Source organism: Spodoptera frugiperda, chromosome 1 (assembly GCF_023101765.2).
Source record: "Spodoptera frugiperda isolate SF20-4 chromosome 1, AGI-APGP_CSIRO_Sfru_2.0, whole genome shotgun sequence".
NCBI lineage: Eukaryota > Metazoa > Arthropoda > Insecta > Lepidoptera > Noctuidae > Spodoptera > Spodoptera frugiperda.
This window is the reverse complement of record NC_064212.1, coordinates 4,961,114-4,983,817: the sequence shown is the minus strand read 5'-3', so window position 1 is coordinate 4,983,817 and position 22,704 is coordinate 4,961,114. Positions and strand designations below refer to the sequence as shown.

General features: G+C 35.6%; 3 protein-coding genes across 3 annotated transcripts; 2 read left to right on the top strand and 1 right to left on the bottom strand.

Annotated features, from left to right (window-relative positions):
- Nucleotides 1–1,041: 1,041 nt before the first annotated feature.
- Nucleotides 1,042–4,820, top strand: LOC118273250 (protein phosphatase 1L). Its single transcript, XM_035590118.2, has 2 exons — nt 1,042–2,202; nt 2,456–4,820. The coding sequence occupies exons 1-2, from the start codon at nt 1,195–1,197 to the stop codon at nt 2,837–2,839; spliced, it is 1,392 nt and encodes a 463-aa protein (XP_035446011.1). The 5' UTR covers nt 1,042–1,194; the 3' UTR covers nt 2,840–4,820.
- A 1,942-nt stretch (nt 4,821–6,762) lies between these two features.
- Nucleotides 6,763–13,944, bottom strand: LOC118273321 (cysteine protease ATG4B). The gene is made up of 9 exons (XM_035590222.2): nt 13,679–13,944; nt 13,318–13,513; nt 12,416–12,562; nt 10,978–11,057; nt 10,428–10,573; nt 9,719–9,853; nt 9,016–9,114; nt 8,470–8,635; nt 6,763–7,888 (listed from the first exon to the last, which is right to left on the bottom strand). The coding sequence occupies exons 1-9, from the start codon at nt 13,797–13,799 to the stop codon at nt 7,830–7,832; spliced, it is 1,149 nt and encodes a 382-aa protein (XP_035446115.2). The 5' UTR covers nt 13,800–13,944; the 3' UTR covers nt 6,763–7,829.
- A 251-nt stretch (nt 13,945–14,195) lies between these two features.
- Nucleotides 14,196–21,880, top strand: LOC118273320 (NHL repeat-containing protein 2). Its single transcript, XM_035590221.2, has 11 exons — nt 14,196–14,471; nt 14,709–14,875; nt 15,756–15,915; nt 17,095–17,273; nt 17,671–17,818; nt 18,365–18,532; nt 18,881–19,051; nt 19,451–19,570; nt 19,831–19,935; nt 20,304–20,413; nt 20,853–21,880. The coding sequence occupies exons 1-11, from the start codon at nt 14,315–14,317 to the stop codon at nt 21,678–21,680; spliced, it is 2,313 nt and encodes a 770-aa protein (XP_035446114.2). The 5' UTR covers nt 14,196–14,314; the 3' UTR covers nt 21,681–21,880.
- The last annotated feature ends 824 nt before the right edge of the window (nt 21,881–22,704 follow it).

The following is a 22,704-nucleotide window of genomic DNA, read 5'->3' as shown; positions in this document are numbered from 1 at the left end:
TTTATAAAATATATAGGACTTTTATTTGTGCCCTTTTCTAGAAATTCAAATATAATGTATCGTTATTGACTTGGCTCTCGAGGTTGTCAGCATGTGGAATGTGGATTCGGCTATCGGTGTGCCGATAGTCGTGTCGGCCAATGGGCTGATTCCTAAGAACCTCGACACCCATCTTTTAACTGCACGGTTGGCGCGGTGGCTGGGCAACCGGCTGCCGTGCAACGTGTGCGGGTTCGATTCCCGTACGGAGCAACTCTTTGTGTGATCCACAAATTGTTGTTTCGGGTCTGGGTGTCATGTGTATGTGAATTTGTATGTTTGTAAACGCACCCACGACGCAGGAGAAAATATTAGTGTGGGGTAAAGTTTAAATAAAAAAATCTGGCGTTAGGCTCATGAATCAAGGGCCTGATACAGAAGGCAGTTCTCCTGGAAACGGCACGCATTGTGAGATCACTGTCTCTGAAGCTCTAACCACTGGTAATTGGGACCATACTTCCGCTACCGGCCAGTTCCTATTTATATTTTTAAATATTATTTATGTATTTTATAAGTGCTATTTATAAATGATGATAAAAAAATGTTCATAATATTCATTCAATTTAGGTTCATACATTTGTTACAAATATTGAAGACAATCCTAATTACTTTTAAAAATTCAAAATATTCGTAATGGGGCCGTATTCTATATGTGGAAAATACAATTACTGAAATAATGAGACTAATTTAGTTGAATAAATAATGCTAGAAGTTGGCCTTGACTTAAGAATTAGAAACAAAAAAGACATCCGCTTTTTTGTAATATCATAATCTGTCCTCAGTGTTGTCCAAAGGTTTAGTTGCCTTTTTTGTTCGAGTATACAAACAAAAAAAAAATATCTCCATGGATTTCAATTGTCTATGAGTTTCACGAAACAATTTTGCTAACCGATTTTAGACTTTAATATGTAGAGTGTAGAATCTAAATTTTCATGTCTTGGTGTTCTTTGCATAGTACAATGACAGGTCATGACAGTGACAGTTATACCAAAATGTCATGTCAAAATCTACTATCTATAGCAGTTTGCTTTTATGTACATATAAATTTTAATGTAGGTATACACAAAAAGAATTAAAATCTGAGTGCACTTTAGGTGCTACTAATAAAAATCTTTTTATTGCGTTTTACGTTAGGATTAAAAACACTGCAAGGACATGGAAGACGAATTAGAAGATAGAGTTTTATACCAAACGTATCTTTCGTTCATGAAAATCTTGTCACGTTTCACTAGCAGTGTTCCGCTTGATACTCCCGTGAGCTATTTATGGAAGATGGTGCGCCTTTATTTACTACGATCCGAAGTTGTAGTGTTCACGCTAGCTATTATATTATTTTTTATGTACTTACAATCTATCGAGCTATGGAGTCGTACTATGCTAAGCAGATTGTCGCAAGCCATGAGCCCTATAAGTGCAGTTCAACGGATGAAGATTTTGGAGGGCTCCGATGCAGATAAACAAAGCTGGGAGCAAAAGGGAACACTTAGCGCTGCTTACGCAATCAAAGGCAGACGAATGCACATGGAAGACCGATTTATTATCAACGAAAACATAAACAATACGGGGATCTCACTGTTCGCGATATTCGATGGGCACGGAGGTGAATTTGCCGCCAACTACGCGAAAGACCACCTCATCCAAAACCTGTACAACAAAATAGTGGAGCTAGATGCATTCAGGGATGGCAAGATACTCAGTCCTCCTGTGGTGGAGGTGACGGAGGAACCCAATCAAAAGGAAGAGAACAGTGTTACTGTCGATAGAAAGTCTAGCTTTAAAAAGTCAGTGAGTACAGCTGATGATACATCAAAGAAGGAAATAACAGATCCGGAGCTCTTGGCACAGTTATCAAAAGCAAGGCCCATCACTAGAGAGGTCAGACCTGCTACCAAGCCAGTGAGAAATGTTGTTAAACCATTGACCAGCTATGTGGATAAAGGAAAGATTAATTACGGGAAACTGTTGACTGATGAAGTGCTGGCTGCAGACCATCTGCTTGTGGAGGCAGCAAAGAGGTCCATGAATGTTGCCGGTACCACAGCTCTGCTTGCAATCATGGAAGGAAACCATCTTATTGTGGCCAATGTGGGAGACTCTAGAGGAGTGATGTGTGATTCACGTGGCAATGCTATTCCTGTGTCATTTGACCATAAACCACAACAGGTAATTAGAATGTTTTTAGTATTATCATTTATCAATATCACTTTTCCCTATTTTACTAATAGTCATGTGGAATATCTTTGTCTGAGCCACCACTTACTGTCATAATATAAACTAAAATATTCAGTACCAATTGGGATTAATTTTCAAAAATAAGTTTGAAATAGCTAATCTACTTTCAACCAAGCTTTTTCTATTTTCATGCTTTCTCCCTTTATCCAGCTGTGTTGTTTTAACATATGTTCTATACTTTTAGGTTCGTGAACAGAAAAGAATTGAGGCAGCTGGTGGCTACATAGCATTTAATGGAGTTTGGCGAGTGGCAGGCATACTGGCGACATCGCGTGCCATGGGAGACTATCCCTTGAAAGATAAGAAATTTGTAATAGCTGACCCTGACATTTTAACTTTTAATCTTGATGACCACAAGCCTATGTTCTTAGTGCTTGCTTCTGATGGGTTGTGGGATACCTTTTCAAATGAAGAAGCTGTAAAATTCATCAAAGAAAGACTTGACGAGCCTGACTATGGAGCTAAAAGTCTAACTCTACAAGCATACTACAGGGGGTCCGTAGATAACATAACAGTTTTAGTCATCAATTTCCTAACTAACAAAGTATTTGCAGCTACTTCACAATAAAGCGGGGTATGTATGTAGATTGTTAAATTCTAAAATCTTACATCTTATGAAAGATTTACATGAAATTATTCCTTAAAGTTGTAAGAATTTTTTACTAACTGATAAACGAAAAACAATGTCCGAAAATTGTATCAATAGACGATTTTCAAAGCATTTTCCTATGATGGTACCTATAAGTAACAAAATAATGTAACTAACTGTTGTTGTCTTTGCATAATACATTTTTAATGAATTAAATTAAATAATAAACAAGCTATTTTGAAAGGAGGAATCATATAATAAGTTTGCATAATATTTTTTTGGTGATGATGTTTATAAAACATTGGTCCAAACAACAAACAAATACTTGGGATGTTGTATGGTGAAGTGTCTGTATAATAAATAATACTAAATTGCATTTTAAACTACTTACTTTATACATATTTACATAATAATCTGATTGTTCTAGTGTAGTGAATGTTGTCAAGTTATCTATATTATGTATTCCACTGCTTCATCTCCATGTACCTACCTACGTAGGTATGTATTTCCATGTAAAATTGATTATATCACTTGGTATTGATGTTATTAAGATTATAAAAATTTTGTATATAGTTACGTCCAGTAGATGATATATTACTTAGACGAGAGTCGTTTATATTTTTGAATGTATAGGGTCATATTTTTGAAAATCTAAAGTTTTGAATTTATGAATGGTTGTGATGTGGATACAGTTTTAAAACTGAATGCTCTATAAGTGTAAAGTTTTGTTGTTTACCTGACACATAATATTGTCCTGTAGACACATCTTTTTGATTATATATGTAGTGATATTAATTGCCATGAAATACAGACAACATCATTTTATCATTCATCTGCATAATATGCTGTGGAGAGTTGTTTTAATACTTTATTGTTTTTTAATGTGATAAAATGTTACCAGAGAATGGTGTCAAAGTCTCTGTTATTATAATTTTTATTGTTATGACATGGGTACAATGTTTTCATTTATCTTCAAATGTTTGATTACTAGACGAACCTCTCCATTCTGTATTTATTTCTTACTGCATTTCACGTGGCTTGAATGCAAGTACTTGTTATAATTAATTGTTATGCCATCGGCTTAATTATGTAACTGTTTAACCAAGAATTCGACTAGTTTCAAGCCATGCTAGAGGCTCATATTCATGAGCAGCATTTCGCGACAATCGCCTAGCAGTCGAGTTTCTCGTCAAACAGTGACATGAGTAAGCCGATAGCATAACAATTAATTTCGTATGTCTCACGAAAGTTATAATAAAACTTCTTATAATGTTGTTGGTTCATATTTGCCTGTGGTGCTAGTCATGTAATCTTAGTTTTATATCTTTATTTCTCTCCATAACCATGTTACATACTTACATTAGTGAACCGTAGTAAAGATAATTTATTAGTCTTTATTAACATATTCACCAGATTTGTGTATTCAAATATTTTTGTAATTTTATCTATACAGAAAGCGATAAGGTTCGATTTTAAGTACAAAGAAACTGTTTACAAGATATACCTATCGGCCTATGGCGTATTACTATCTTTTAAACTACACGTTTTTGGGGCCAAAAGATTCTACTGTCTATTCGACTTAGGTGAAGCCTATGTTATTGATCAGGTAATGAAACATTGTATTTTAATAGGTGAGGTGCCAAAATTGTTTGGAATTTATCATAGTTTGTTATGATCTGGTTTTCTTGAGGACATACAACGTGGTTGTTTACTAAAACTCTATCAAATGAAAGGATTAAGCCCTTATTGTGTTACCCAATATTTTGTAGTGATTTTAACATATTTATAGGTAGTATTTTTGTACATAATCAGTGTTATATGTGTAATTCTACCAAAACCTTAAAGGTTTGTTAATGTACGGTGTCCAATTATCTTACTGCTTGCCTCCGATGTACCTACCAAAGTATAACAATATTGTACGTAATACTTATATTAAAATAAATGGTATCGTAAAAAAAAATATTTTTATTTATACAACATTTTTGCAATTTTTAAGTTCCGCTAACGCTGCATGCTGTCTGCGTATATCATCAACAGCAATTCCAAGAAAAAACGTGAAGTCAGTATTAATTTTGTATCAACGTCACCAATTGAAGCTGTGCCAACCGCAGAGCGCTGTCCATGTAGCGGGTTCGAATCGTCAAAATGTAAACATATAAACTAACGATACGTACGTAATTATTTACGCAGATAGAGTGCGTTTGCTAATTCATCATCGTCACTCCGCACTTAGGCAATGCATTGCTGAACAAAGACCCCTAATTAATTACAAATTAGCTGTTGCCCGCCACTTTGTTCAAGTAGAATAATCACTGTAGATTTTTCTTCTAAAATACAAGGGGCCTAATTTACTCTTTAGTACTTCAGCTACCTTCTAATAAAAGTCTCGTCAAAATCGGTCCAGCCATTTCAAAGATTAGCCAGACCAAACTGACAAAAATTGTAGGGACTTCATCGTGGCAGAATGCTGCGCGACGGCGCCGTGTCTGCGCACGTTGCTCATGATGAAGGATCCCTCTGTGACTCGAAACTAGTAGAGCTTTTCTCCATTAATTTACGTGAGTAAATCGTGGTTTTTTGTTATTTTAAAAATATTGTTTTGTGCTTATATAATTATTTGCACGTGAAATCAACTTAGGGCAACTATTTAATTGCTTTTCACCAGTTATGTTGGATGTTGATGAAGTTATACGGCATACGTACCTTATCAATGGTACATTAATTGCCTTTACCAAAATGATTGAATTTGTTAATGAAATATTCGTTACAGTGTAGACGTTTTAAATAACATCTATGATGAAATATTCTTTACTTTTCATAGGACTGTACTAAAGTTAGGTACCTACTGTTAATTTTAACTAACAGATAGGTAAGCTCTCTAGTAGCTATTTGTGATATTTTGATAGATACATAATTATTACAAATGGGGAGAGCTATGCTTGGCATGAATGGGCCGGCTCAACCGGAGTGATACCACGGCCTCACAGAAAACCGACGACGTCAAATAATGCTTGCGTTGTGTGAGTGAGGTTATCGAAGGCTCAATCACCCCCCTTCCCAATCCCCGATTCCCCAACAACCCTTAAATTCATAATCCCCAAAAGGTCGGGTCTCGGCAAATATCACGCAATTTATTTCTGATTGATACAAAGAAAATTATTTTGGTTCATTATCTTTAGAGTGGAATGACCTGAACGAAATTGAAGGAGCAAATGATTTTACTGACAATGATATTATGGACATGTTGGTTCCAATAATAGTCTCTCTTGAGACTGCGCAAGATTCTCCATGAACTGAATTAGAGTAAATATTCTTCTTTTTGCAGTAGTGACGATTTAAGCATTCTATTGTTGAATTTTTATTTCACCTATAACTCGTTTTCCTTTTCTTTTTACAATAACAAATAAACACGCTTAATAAGAAACCCACATTTAGATAAATCTCACGTGAGGGAATGGGGGATGAGGGGTGGGGGTTAAATAAAATCTCACATCTCACCAGTAGGGGAGGGAGGACAGAAACGTAACTATGGACCCCTATGAACCTCACGTAATTTATGGACCCCGTTGTAGAGAGAATAGAACTTTACAAGTTCACGGGATTCTGGGAACTTCGGGACAGGCACAGAACTTGTGTTACTAATCAATAAGCTGGACGTAAATTGAATAGATATAGAAGTGCCTCCCATCATTACAAATGCTAAGTTTATCAAGTCCCCAAGGTCAAAAGGTGACAAATAATCTGTTTACCTAACCGTTCTCCCCAGTAATCACAATGCGAGGCCGTAAGAAAATAAAGTCGTACTTTTTTAATAACCTACCTGCGACCTTCAAACCGCCCTCTATAAACCTTGTGGGTAATTAGACTAGTAGTATAACAGTACTGAATTAAAACAAGTCACAAACATTTTAAACACGTTTATTTATATAAAATATTTGGGTAGGCTGCACCTTCCAGCCGAATTCGTAACAAAACATTATCCTAAACACATAACACAAATTATTTCAACACATAGTTATTTCTTCTCGTTACAAAATTCTTAGAAACACAATATTTAAATACATTATCATCATGATACATTATACTAAGATCTAGAGCTTACTTAATTAATGCTAATGGCATATAATTGGCTCTGTGTTAATAACTAAAATCTAAATCTACTCAGAATATAGGTATTATGCAATTAATGTAAGAATTATTTGGACCTTTTATCGGTTATTCTCCGGTTTGACGTTTCTAATTACCGTGACCATTTATATTGACCTAAACATATTAAGATATAAAACAAATCATCATCATCAGCCTATTTACTGCTGGACATAGGCCTCTCCAATGGCACGCCAAACGAAACAGACAAATCAAAAGATATAAATTCAGTCATCCATGCAACATGTAACAATCATTGGCGGTTTTGTAAATAATGTTTCTAAGATCTTTAAAAATGATGGTCACGGTAATTAGAAACAGGAAACGTCAAACTGGAAAATGGGAGAATGACTGTTATATGTGAAAATTAAACTGAATCCATTCTCTTATTGAAACGGTATGATTATAGAATACATAATGATTGTTTTGTTGTAGTATCATATCCAGCATGAATATTTCGAGTCTATCTAAATTATGACTAGATGAACCTGACCTCTACAAGTTGCCTATAAGATGCACTGATTATCACAAATTTCCTCAGGAATGTCAATTGAACCAGTTTTAGTTTACTTTCGTAGCGTTTATTTACATAAATTGCACAATAAAATGTAAAGGCACTGCAAAGAATAATGTATCGGCTTACACTATCCAGTCGTAGGCACTATTTCTAACGTATGAAGTCTAATGTAGGTAACTTAAACAAGTTAGTTATTACTAGTACATAAGTACGAGTATCTGCGCAATATAACATTACATTAAAGTATAATTATCTACATAAAGACGTTTGTGTGATGAATTGCATTTTATTCAGTTGTTAGAACTTTCACAGAATCTCGAATTCGTCGTCAGAGTCGTCAAACTGCCTGTCTACGTCTTCGAATTCTGAAAAAAAGAGGAACAATTAGTTTATCATGTGTGGTGTGTAAGGGGGAGCCCTTTGTTCAACAGTAGACGTCTCTCGGCTGTTGATGACGATTGGTGTACATACAATCTGAGATAACTAGTAGCTAAAACATATACTAAAGTCATATTCATAGTGTGTTTTGTGATTAAAATTTTAATCACCACATAAGTCACGTTAGCAGTGGGCTAAGAGTCGGTTCATATCTGACGGTACATCGCCGTATCATCGGTCGCGTAACGCCAGAACAGACAAATGTATAGAAAAACAGTTGACCGTTCACACTCAACCGATGATACGTCAGTACGACCGATGATACGCTCGACGTATTTTACGTCAAATATGAACCGACCCTTACCTACATTCAACAGTTTTATACGTCGATTTAGTGAAAAAAGGGGTGTCACAGTGTCAATGCCACTAGAGCCGTAAAGACTATTGAATATTTATTAATTTGAATTGTAAATTAACTTATAATAGCTTTGATAACTGCCTTAACGATCATTATGCTCAGTAGCGCCACCTAGGAAGTGCAAAAATAAAAAAATCATTACAAAATTACCTGTGAATAGTGTAGTATTCTGTAGATCTATGTCGGAAGTCATGGGCCCCCAGTGGGCCGGTCTCTTCTCGCATATTTCGAATAATGGTTGGCTTTCACACATCAGCTTAGTTTCTATGGTAGCGCATAATTCTTCAAAATCACTTTTTGTTCGGCACAGGAAGCACTGGAATGTCGAAAGTATTTATTTTAAGTTTTAACAGACGAGTATTAAGAACTTGTTTCTTAATGTCTGGATAGCCGTTATGTATCAGATAACTTTGAATTAAGAACGTAATTTGTATGCACTATCTGTCACATAAGTTTATCGGGCACTTATATGAAGGTGGTGAAACATGCGCTAATGTCCGAATACTCAAACGCTACTAAATTTTAAGACGTACTCAAAACTAGTTCTGTCCCTATCAATTCTGTATAAAATGACAGAAACAGCATGATATTTAAGTACAACTTAAAATTAAGTAAAATAACAAATTAATAGGACTTTATGGCATTGGATTTTAAAACAATTTAAGCTTTATTTTATTGTTTCAAGGTATAACTCACCACAGCAACGGACGGGTCCATCGCCAACATAGGTATTCGGGAAGCATATTTACAATGATATGAGCAGTCCATTTCTTTTTGTTCGTCTGTCGTTTTGGTCTGCAACAAACATATAAGTGATATTATAATATTTATACATATTTTTTATGGAATAGGGGGCAAACGAGCTGACGGATCACCTGATGGTAAGCGATCAGCGCTGCCCATGGACACCTGCAACACCAGAGGAGTCACAGGTGCGTTGCTGGCCTTTTAAAAAGGAATACGCCCTTTTTTTGAAGTTTTGAAGGTCGTACCGGTTCGGAAATACCTCCAACGACAGCTCATTCTACAGATTTGCGGTGTGAGGCAGAAATACATAGAAAAACTCACGCCATCGTCCCGTAGGCAGATATTACACTTCTTTACCTCCCAATCCACCAGGTACAACACACCATTTAAAAACACATAGGTTGGGTTTTTTTATGTATTTTGTTCATCGGTATAGAAGACTATTTACAACATTGCATAGGTATTGATTCCCACATGGAACAACATAAATTGTTGTTTCGGGGTTGGGTGTAATGTGCATGTGAACTTATATGTTTGTCAACGCACCTACAACACAGGGGAAAATCCTAGTGTGGAGCAACGTTTTTTTTTAAATATCAAGAAAATAGATATAAATTTAACATGCTGAACCTAAGGAAGCAAGAGAATTTACCTCAACTAGTCCAGATCTCTGTGTGGTGTGAGGATCCAAGTAGATGACCTCGTCTTCCACGCAGCCCACCAGGTACAGAGCCTGGTTGGGCTTGCCACCAATCACGCCGATCGATTGAGGACATTGAAAACATATCTGAAAGAAAAATGCTTTGGATATCATCATAGCATAATTTTACCTGTTACTAAGAGTGTGATCACTGATAGTAACAGGTAAAATTGTGCTTGGAATATTATGTATTATAATTATTTATATATATGTACTTTTATAATAACTATCGTGAGACATAATAAATTAACTAAAAATCACTCAGGTACATTAATGGAGAAAAGCTCTACTAGTTTCGAGTTTCTTCTATTCCTTAGTGACGATTTTGTATCAAAAACTATTGCTAAGCACTGGGCTTAATATCTATTAAATGACTAATTATGGCAGAACAGGCAGTAAAAAGAGCGGAAAATTGGGAAATTCTAAACTATACTTTATAATATTTTAAGGCTGATAAGTTTGACTATCGTGAGATACTTGAACGCGCTAATCTCCGGAACTACTGATTTTGAATTGAATAATTCTTTTATCTGTTGGGTAGTGCATTTATCTGCGGTTAAGGCTATAGGCTATAAAATCACTCTGAACGCTATGACCAATCAGGAGCCGAGCAGAGTGGGTGAAATTGCGCGGAATTAGCTAATTCTAAAATAAAGTTTACCTTCAATCCATCTATATAAATAGGGTTAATTTCGCTAAGTCCGAGCCTGAGCGGCACTATCAACAGTAGCGGCATCCAGTCGGTGACCAGACTGTCTGGGGCCGCTGAGCAATCACCTCGGTCGTTGTTCACAACACATTGCTGTACTGGAAAGAAGAAAGTTAACAATACATAATTGTATTAAAATTTTATTATTTAAGATAAATTAGATAATATGTTTGTAACACAAAGCGTTTCAGATTAAGGGTGTTTTTCCACTAGAGATGTGATATGCTATGTTGCTAGTTTCCACCTATCATATTGAAATGAAATGAATTTATTTTCTGTAAATAGGCTACAAAAGAGCACTTTTACACGTCAAAAATATATAGTAATAATGTTTTGTATATTATAAATATAAAAAAAAATCTTAGATGAGGTATTTATTGGTACACATAGCTTATAGCACTGGTGGAAACGGACACAGCTAAGCTAAGTTTTTTATATGGAAATATGTGTGCTATGGATGGGTGCTATAATTATAATAAAACAATAATAATGTGATACTTACATATGTCCTCTTTAACAACGGTATTATCTAAAGCCACGTGAATCACAAGGGAACTCCACTTGTCATAAACTGTCAGCTTCCTGTAATAAAAGTAAATGCAACCATTACTTGTTGTAACTAGGGCAACAATAATTAGATAACCAACATGAGATGGGGCTAGAAAGGTGGAAGAAAAATTGTATTGTGAACCTGATTGATAAAGAATAAGTATGGCACAGAATACTAACTATGGAATACATACTGTTTCACAGAGAAATAAGGCTATGTGAGTAGACACCAAACACGAAAATCTATAGGATTTTTATTTAAGAATAATGAAACCATAATTCTTAAATTAAAGATTGAAATCTATAGTCAAATGTACATATAGTATCAGTTAGTTTTAATTAACTGAGTAAAGAATAATCATAGGTAATTAATATTTCTTTTATGAAATACAAAAGAAAGAAAAACATAAAATTCTTTGTTCTTTTATGCCAGTACAAGATTCCAGATATAATACCGAGGCATACTTTAACACTGGCTGGATTCCAAGCAAAACATATAAGGAGTGAATGAGACAGTGCTGAGTCATGAGGAAACAAACATTACAACAGATTGTAAGTACCTACACGCAGCTGCAATCTGTCAATACTTTTCACTGCATTTTCAACTTAATATCAAAACAATATAGTTGAAAATTGGATAAAGAAAATGTTTGTATATGTATTTGTACAATTGTTTTGTCATAAACGTGGACATCTGCACATATCATTCAGGTCAGTTTGTAAACAGAATGTTTGTGAAAGATGTTCTTTGTAAACAAAGTATTGTAATATTCAGTTGTCATAATATCTAGACATCTAGAAGAGAGAGTGTCTGTTTGTAATATTGGAATAACTGCTTTTTTCTACATGCTTATGAATATACATATGATACATACACTAAAATAGCATTATTCACCATTTTTTGTCTCTGTTTGTTCTAGCCAATCTCTGAAATAGATGGACCAATTTTTATGGGGCTTAGGTAGCTTAGGTACTGGAGTAACATAGGATAATTTTATTAATCACAACATCTACACGAGCGAAGCCAAGGGCATCAGATAGTAGATCATTATTATCTTTTGTCCTATGTATGATCTGCAGATTTTTATTTGCATAGGGCAAGTTTCTGCAAATTTTGTGTATCCGTTTTAAATATAAAGCAAGGAATTTTTACAAAACCTGTTTCAAATTCATAAAATGTCAAATATTGCATAATCAATTTTAAAATACTATTCTACATAAATAAGTCTATTATTTGAAGTGTATTGTCTTTTATGTAAAACATTCTATCTTTTGTAAAGTGACATACAAGTTCAAAGACAGAACCTGTTAAGACCTTGTTAAAGTAATCAAAACAGATAAGTAGGTGACATTTTACCTTGATTACAAATTTTAAATTAAATAAGACTTACTTTAGAACTTGAGCAACAGTATTGGGCCCAAACCATTGGCCCACTTGCTTTCCTTCTGAAGCTCCCATCAGCGCCACCTGGTGGATGGAGTAGGGAGCTTGCTTTCTTTCTTCAAATCTTTGAATAATCTTCAGGTAGGTGGGATCTCTGAAAAGGATATTATAAATGATGACGTTAGTTTATTGTTGTATGTCAGTTCTATGAAATTAAATGATTATTATAATTTTCTGTTAAAGGGCATACTTCTGAATATGGTTTTCATTTCAGTAAACAGAGTAGATAACTTCAGCTGCTAAGCAGACATGAAACAACTTTTCTGTTACCGGAGGCTTAATTACCCCCCTTCCCAATTCTCCAACAACCCTTAAATTTCTAACCCCCGAAAGGCCGACAACACACTTGTAAAGCTTAAAGGCACGGGTGATTGCTTACCATCAGGTGAACAGATTCAATCCTTCACAGAAACATGCATTTGAATGGGCTAAGATTTGCAATACAGTTACAATGATAATTTTAGTTGTACATAACATACATACTAATGATTTAACAAGGTTATCAAATGCAATATAAGCTATCTTCAGTAAAAAATCAATAGTAAACTCATTTTGATACCGTAAAGAGTATATAAAAATATTACTACAACAGATTAGCTCTGCTCTACTTCTATTACTGATAAGGGCATAATGGTTGGCTCATTCATGTTATAACTTAATTAATATTCATTACGTTCAATGTACTAAGCATTGTGTTATAGGCAATTGTGCATAAATAAATGTGCAATAAATCCGATTACAGACTATTAAGGAAACACGACTTATGTAGTAACAGGAAAAAAATTTTTTTTGCTCTGAACAAAGAGTTTTCTTTTCTTTTTAAAAAAAGAATTCTTAATATGAATTTACCTGGTCTCTGGCGTCCAGACCCAGTCAGCTGATAGATGTACTCTGACGAGCGCGACCCCGAGCACCATTTGGCCACAACGCAGCATGCAACCCCATCCTTTGTCAGACGTAAGACCCTCGTCACCGATGGGAATGAAACCCTTTCTATAAGTACACCAAATTATAGAAGTGATGTCTCGCCTGATCCGGTCCAAATCTGCAAAATAAATACGTCGACATCATTGTTTTGCACAGATGATTATGACAGCAGTCTACAAAAATAATAAACAATAGCCACGAATCTCTTTGCTTATCAAATAATTAGCTTCTTTGAATAAAACATTAGTATTACTTTAAGAAATTCTGCTGAAATGTTACGTACCCTGAATAGCGCTGTATTTTTTCCCCAGGATCCATACGCTCTCCTTTGTCTGAGGAATATCATCAGGCTCGACGTTATTCCCGTCTGACGATAAATAACAAATATCAAATACGGCATCCATTTTCGATCATAATTTGACGAAAATAACTAAGAAATGTAATATTAACGTGTTTTAGTAGAAAAACACCACGAGAAAAATAAACACGAATAGGTACGCCTTCCGACAAATAAACACAAGAGGTGAACTATGAACGGTGATTGAATGAAAACTGAAACTCATTCGTTCATTTTTTTAATGTCAACAACAAGGTCATATATTTTATTTTTTGAAAAAGGTTAGTAAATTTTACGGAAAGGAAGATTTTTATATAGTAAATGATAACATTTTCCTTGTGTTTTTTTCCAATTTTTAAACAAGCTTATGTTTTATATTTTTGTGAAACTTAGACGAAATGTTGCCACAAAAATACAAAATATTGCTCATATTTATGTCATTGTCAATGCCAAATCTCAATGTCATCTACGGGAAAATTATTTTGAACTTTTGAAGACTGCGAACGGGTGAAGGCGATTTGAACAAAATAAAATTAGAAAAACAATTTATTTACGTATATCTTAGTAAATTTAGCTTCTAAAATGGAATCATCACCGCTGGATTTTGTTGCGCAATCTTGTTTGGATTTAACGGAGGCAATAAAGGAGGTTCAAAGTGAAACTGAGCGTGATACTCTAATTACAAACCATATCAAGAAAGTTTGGTCTACAGTAACCCCGATTGAAGACTTTAAAAAAAGTAAGTATTGTGCGAAAATATAGAACGACTAGGTACTTTATTAATCACATAACAAGTTTTCTAAACAGTACCAAGTAATTTAATTCAACTAACTGTAATTTCTTGCTTATCAGGGCACAACAGTATTAAACTGCATGAATAAAATATACATTAATTAAACTAGTAGCTCTATGTAAGGAAAACAGACCTCAACGAGTATGAGAACTTTTTTATGTCACGGATAATATATTTTTTCAGATTTAGAATGGGTGAATGTGTCGGAAGCAATATCATTATCCCAACACTGCTCCGACAAAGTTGTGATACTGGATTTCTGGACCTATTGCTGTATAAACTGCTACCATGTGCTGCCCGACCTGGCTCATATTGAGAAACTGCATTCTGTTGAAAGCGGTTTAGTTGTGGTATGTTTTTAACAAACATTTTTTTTTGTTGTTTATGGAATTGTAATATTATGGTATTATTTACCACAAGTATGAATGCAAAGAATGACCAGGAAAAATATTTATGTGGTGTGGTATTTAATTTTGAACTGCCACATGGAACTATTGAAAGCAAAGTCCTAACCTAACACGTTAAACACCATGGGGGACACCTCAGGTGACCGACGTTAGCGGAGGATTTGCCTTCAACAGTTTTCTACTGACAGTCAAAGACTTAACACGTTTCCTGTCTCATACAAAAATGCAAAATTGACCTACACATCCAATTGGGTTTTTCGAATAATTAGTTTTTTTATAGTCATAGATATCCCTCGTATCCCGGCGTTTTTCTATACTTTATGATCGTACCTACACGTCCAGTGCAGAAAGAGTACAGTCCCTTCACGTCCCGTAGAAACATTCACAATTGAAATTGTATAAGTGCCCTGACGCACATATGGCTCAGGAACGTATTAGTACTTTTCAAGCGCACGTTTCCTGAACCATATGTGGCTCATAGGACAGGAAACGTGTTAATAAAAAGATACACATTAGAATACACTTGATAGCAAAGAAATGGAGCCACCAGTGTGTTTTCTTTACATTTTAAAGAACACTCTATAACTTAAAAAAATAATTGTCTTACAAAAATATACTCCTATTTTTCATGGTAGTTAAATTGCCTTTCATACAACAAACATTGCCCAATAAAAAAATAATATTTATCAAGAAATGAAAAAGAATAAACACTGGTCCGTGGCTCAGTTTCCTTACTCCCATATGTATTTGTTTATATTATCTCACACACTTTGGACTTACATAATACGCAAGAAACTAATGACAAACCTGCTTCTTATTCCAGATAGGAGTCCACTGTGCCAAGTTTTCAAATGAGAAGGAATCGGCCAATGTGCTAGCAGCTGTAAATAGGTACAATATACATCATCCTGTAGTGAATGACGCTGACAGCTGCATGTGGGATGCGCTCGGAATAAAGTGCTGGCCCACTCTACTTATTTTAGGTATGATATTATGTTTTAGTATTGATATAAAGAGTATATCATAATATTTGGAGCTAAAATTAATATATATGTATACAAACTTTGGATGTTTCAATTAAAGGGAATTCAATGAAAAACTATTTAACTCTCGTGAGACATACTAAATTAACTTGCCCTACTTTACATTTATTTGTAATGTTGTTTATTTGGTTCGTTATAATTTAATAATAACTATTGTGAAACATACTAAATATCATGACATATATGTATATTAAAGACATACTTAACTAACAAAATTGACTCAAAACTAGTAGAGCTTTTGTCCTTTAATGTATATGAGTAACCGTTTTTTTAGTTAATTACTAAACTCGTTTGGAATATTGATAACACAATAGGTACCTTAGTTTGCTCCATACCATAGTTAAGTAAAGACTAAGCACTCACTTGACCCAAGGCAGCCAATTATGCAATGTGTTTACTCTATTTCCTATCATAATTTGTGCTGACATGTCCATTATAAAAATTGCACATAATGACATACAACTATGCAATGTTTGCCATCTTAATTAACTCATGCCATTAAGTAATCACATTCTATGGTTAGTATGCTAACTACTAAACGTGATTGGTTTATTAAAATTCTATCTAAAGTGGCTCTTCAGTTAAGTACAAATTCCTTGAAGCTATGAAGAAATAACTTCTTCATATTAATTATTTTATTAGTAAGTATAGGTGCTGTCAATATTATAAGTATATGCACTTCCTAGATGTGAAATTTTTACATTACACAAACTAAATTAACTAAAAATCACGGTTTACTCACGTAAATTAATGGAGTCTGACTGCGTGACATCGCCGTGTCTGCGCACCCTGTTCTTGATGAAGAGTCCGTCTGTGATTCGAAACTAGTTGAGCTTTTCTCCATTAATTTACGTGAGCAAACCGTGGTTGTTAGTTGTTTACATAATACAGGTACTAACAAACCCGACGAACTCCATTTCGCCACCAATGATTTTCCGTTTTTCTGATTTTTCTCTTAAATTTTTTTATGGATTTTCTTTGTTAATCTCACGGAGCCCGAGACCTTTCCAATGAATGCAAAACCGGAAATCGGTTCGTGCATTCTAGTCTTATAGCGTCAGGAAGCAAAACCCGACTTATTTTTATATTATGGATTTAATTGTATGTATTTATTTACAGGTCCTGGCAACAAGCCTCTCTTCATATTAACGGGTGAAGGTCACAAAGATGAGTTGGTTTGGTACGTGGGCATGGCGCTGGCGCACTTCGGAAGTCGCATATCTACGACTCCTTTACCCATGGCTCTGGCAAAGCATTTGAAAAGCAAAGAGGAATCTATCTTGTATTTTCCTAGCAAGGTTTGTACTGGACTATACATGATACACATTTTATACACCCGGCCGTATTAGGGTGGAATTTTGTGAAGCAAGAAATCGAATACAAGCGGCTGCACCTGCGGTTTTCTAAAAACCTATTACTATTCTACTACTATTTTAAAAACCGCCGCCGCTTTAATGCGGCCGAGGCCTGAAGACTAATATTATAAAGCTGAAGAGTTTGTTTGTTTGTTTGTTTGAACGCGCTAATCTCCAGAACTACTGGTCCGATTTGAATAATTCTTTTTGTGTTGAATAATGCATTTATCGAGGAAGGCTATAGGCTATAAAACAAACGCTATGACCAATAGAAGCTAAGCAGAGCGGGTGAAACCGCGCGGAAGTAGCTAGTAATAAAATATTTGTATACTTTACACAGCTCGCCCTGAACCCGTTCTACCGCGGCCGCGGCGACGAGCCGTTCCTGGCCATCTCGGACACGGGCCACCACCGCGTGCTGCTCACTGACTGCGCCGGCGCCGTCGTCCGGATCGTCGGCGGGAAGGAGGCTGGCTTCAAGGATGGCAGTAAGTTTCAATACATGAAGATGTGCGCATTAAATACCGTAACGTTTGTGTAATGACGTTTCCATGAGAGGTTATTTAATTTCTGTGTATTACTCTTAATGTCATACAGGCGTCTAAGACAGTAGTTACGGCAATCAGTTATTTATCAATTTGATTACGTGTCTCACCTAAATAAAATACGCGCTTACCTTAACATCAGGGATGGAATATAAAGGTGAGCGTCCACAGGCCCACATCGTACGCATTCCGTATGACATTATCAGTACTGACATTGCTGATGATGCCGGCCGTACAATGCGGATCAGTGGACGCAGTTGAATGAGTTTCTATACAAAACAAACTAAAATCCATTGCAAGCGGTGCGTGCGATGCGTTTTACAGTTCTTGTTTCATGTAAATGTTACTTTAATTTGTTTTTTACCGATATAACTGTTTCAATAAATGTTTTTAAAATACACCTATTGTATAGGCCCAAATATCTTGGGATAATCAATTGTCTGCTGATTATTGTCACTACAAATAATACAATTGCTTTCTCCCACCCAGAGCTGACGGAGGCCCAGTTCAACGCCCCCCAAGGCCTGTGCTGGCTGTCCAGCAACGTGTTGGCGGTGTGTGACACCAACAACCACGCCGTGCGCGCCATACATCTGGACGAGGGCACCGTCGAGGTACTGGCGGGGACTGGAGAGCAGTCTGCATTTGGTGATCTAGGTATGGAGTTCGAATTTTGAACAAATAATAATTGATTGCAATATGCAGTTTATTGAGTTTCTACTTTTAAATAAATGTAAGAGAGTTATAAATTGACTATAGATTTTCTGAGTACTTTCTATACTTAAAGTCATTTATATATATTTCATAGCCTCATTTAAGAAGTTTCATTGGGCCAAACATTTTGGCCTATTTCATAAACATTCCTTTTAATTATTATTAGCCTTATTTTATAATAATTATTACCCGAAAAAAATTGCAAATTCAGTCGTATCACTGGGTAAAGTGTTTAAGGCCTCTCAAAGATTAGACTATCATTAAATTGATTGTGATCTTCCTTTACAACAGGTGGTAAATGCCTCGGCGTGCAAGCGCTGGCGTCTCCATGGGACGTGCTCCTGTATTCGACTCCCGACATGGACATGTCAGTGCGACCACTGCTGCCTCCCCCACCCCCTCCACCCAACAGCCAAGCTGCGCCTGACAAGGAGAAGGAAAACGCTAAAGATGAAAATAAAGGTAAATGTTGGTTTAACACTTATTTATTCGATCTAAGTATAATCTAAATAGATACTAACATAACGTTTAAAATCTTTGTTACGTACTTATAATGTATGGACAAAATGTAGTCTGAAATAAACGAATTTATTACTATTATTATATTATAAATAGGGTTGTGAAAAGAGTATGTAAAGGAAGCATTTACTACCAGTTTCTGTCAAGCTGATCAACACTAAAATCAATTAATCAGCTGTTAAAGTTACAAGTTAAGTGTCACTTGACTTCATTGAAATTCTTAGTACTTTCTACCCCACAGGGTACAAAGCTTTGTTTAACACATTGAACGCCATGGTGGTTAATTCAACAGATTTCTATTGGCAGTCAAAGACTTAATAAATTGATTATTTGTTGTTACAGAAAAAGAGAAGAAAGATGAGAAACGCCGAGTGTTGTTGATTGCTTGCGCTGGTTCTCATCAGATATGGGCTCTCTTCCTCGACACTACTATTTGGTGGAAATACAAGACGTTTACTGAAGGTAACGTAGACACATTTACTTATATATTATAATAAAATGTTTGTTTGGTGTAAAAAGCCAGATTACAAAGAAAATCTTATTATAAAGTCTAATGTATATAGAACCTGAACTAGGTATAAACCTGTGTTTCAGGTTAAAAATGTGCTATAGAACAGACCTTAAGAATTTCATAAACATATCACTCCAGATTATTTATTCCTTACTATATTTTGCTGTATATCAGTTACTAGAAATATGTGTCAACAAAATCTATGTTGTAGGTACGTGCGTGTGTATCGCGGGTACTGGCGCGGAGGCCGCCAGGAACAGCGCGTATCCCAACACTGCTGCGTTTGCGCAGCCTTCCGGACTTACGCTTAGAATGGGTAAGTTTATCGATAACAAGTTACTGGTTCGGTTTCTTATTAAAGTGACGTGACAGAGAACCCTGAGTTTGTTTCAGTGTACTTTGTTCTTTCTTGTTCTTCTCAGAGTATTTCCCCAACAACCTTTATTCGTTGTTCTTTCTTGTTCTTCTCAGAGTATTTCCCCGACAACTCTTAAATTCCTAAGTCGGTAACGCACTTGTAACGCCTCTGGTGTTTCGGGTGTCCATGGGCGGCGGCGATTGCTTACCATTACGTGATCCGTCTGTTCGTTTACCGACTTATTCCATAAAAAAGTAATCATATAGGAAATACTCTAGGTTCTAATGTGAGCTTTTTAATTTATTCACATACATTTTTCTCCATAGGATCGAGTCCAGAAATCTTCATAGCGGATTCAGAAAGTTCGTCGATCCGTCGGCTAGCGCTGACGACGGGACAGGTTTCCACGCTCTGCGGCGGTGACCGTAACCCTTTGGTATGCATCCATAACTAACATAACTATTAACCACATATACATTACACGAATACTTCAATACTACATTTTATGGCGTCCATTACAATTGCTAATACACATAATTATGAATATTTTATAATTTATGCCTGTATTAATATTGTAGATAGTGTAATATTAATTAAAAATGTGCTGTGTGCCACCTGATTGTGTTGTGTGACTTGCGTATAAACATCGAAAGCGTGTAATAATTACATAGAATGGGGGCTACCCTTTTTGCTCATCACATGGCGCAAATGTAGGATTTTTTTGTCCAATCACAGCAGCTGTCAAATATTGAACGTCCATTAGCGTGACACTAGCTGATTCTCTATTGGACGAAGAACAAGAGCTTCACACTGGCGCCATCTAGTGTGAAAAAATACAGTAGCCCTATTAAAATTGTTTTATATTTTCTGTGCAGAATCTCTTCGCTTTCGGAGATGTGGACGACACGGGTGTCGACGCTAAATTCCAGCATCCTCTGGGCGTGGCGTACTGCGAATCTTCAAAGACCCTCTACGTAGCAGACACGTACAACCACAAAATAAAAAAGGTCGAGGTTGGACCGCAAAAGGTTACCACTCTAAACCCAACTATGATAGAGACAACAGACCCGGCGCTGTTCAACGAACCTTCAGGGCTCGCCATCACAGCCGACGGCAAATACCTATACATTGCAGATACAAACAACCACGGTATCAAAATCCTTAACCTAACCAAAAACGTGTGCCAAGACTTTAAAGTGAAATTAACAGAACCTAAGTTCACGGAACCAGACAATTTGATTCTGTACAAGAATGACCTATTCGTCAATAGGAAATGTGGTAATCTCATCATTTATTTCAACGTCAGTTTAGACGCCGACACTAAGAACGTCAAGTTCACGCCAGGAGCTCCACAAAACTGGCTAGTTTGCATACGAGATGAGAATAACAAGGATGTGACGCAAGAAGATTTTGAGTTCATAAGTTCTTCGAACAAAGGTAACAAGCTCCCTGGCCGAGTGGAAATGAAGCTTAAGCAACGAACAGATAAGTTCCTTTATCGCTTGTACCTTAGTTTTCACACGGCGCTGTGTGACGCAGCCGTATGTTTCTCACATTCTTTTACGATCCGATCGACAATTTTAGTTCGGGATTCAGTCAAAATGGTTGAGTCGTATAAAATTACTTGTAAAGTGAATCCTGTTAATAGACCGGATTCTAAACAAAATAAGGATAAAGATAAAGATAAAGAAGTATTAGCATAATTAGAAGTAAAAAAAAAATGTTTATTTTGATAATTGAAGCACAATGTATGTTTGCATGAGGACAAATTATAATTTAAGTTAACCTGATTACTTTTAAGTGTAATGTAATTGTTACTAATTAATAACAGAGATTGTTATTTATATTTTGATTTGACTACCATTTTTAGTTTTGTTAATTGAGATAAATATTTTTTACTAAATGTTGGTCTTTTATTGTAATCCCTTTACGATAATGATCCTTAATGACGTTTTACGTCTTACGTACTTGCCAGTCTCGCCGATGGATGCTTTTATAACACTGGCTAATGATTGTAGACTTCCAATTACTAGATTCATACTGTGATATTTGCATCAAAATCGTATACAAATATACACTTGGGTGCAAAAAAACGGAGCCACTAGCGGTTTTTTTTATGTTAAAAAACCTCTATAACTTTAATAAAACAAACCTCGCCTTTCATACGACATAATTGTGTTATGAATTCTAAACAATAATGAGACCTGCTCCGGATCCCCTATGATGCAACGTCTGTTGCGGCACATTCCCAGAGAGACGTACACGGCAAGGATCTAGGCACCTACTTAAAAAACCTTATTCTATACCTACATTATTATTTTCGTAGAATAACTCGAATACATGATCAAAAAGTCAAGTACATACCCCGGATGTGTTGTAGGAAAGTGACAATGACATTTGGCATCCATCACTAGGAAATACCGTCCCAAAGTATTTCAATTACAATTTGATACAGAATTCATGACGGTACTGACCTTATATAGAAGCAATTTATTTTGCCGCCAACCGCGACACTTAAAGGTAACTGATATGAAAATTAAAACTAATACTATAGCTGTTTTTATTTGAATTAAATTTTAGTACCTACTTACTATACACAGAACGCTCTCAAACGTCGCAAAAGGTGATGGTAAAAAACGAGTCGGTATTTTCTAATATTAGTTACCTAGTATAAAAATTAAGGAATTCATTGTTTATTTTATGTAATAATAGTTGTAATCAACTGCT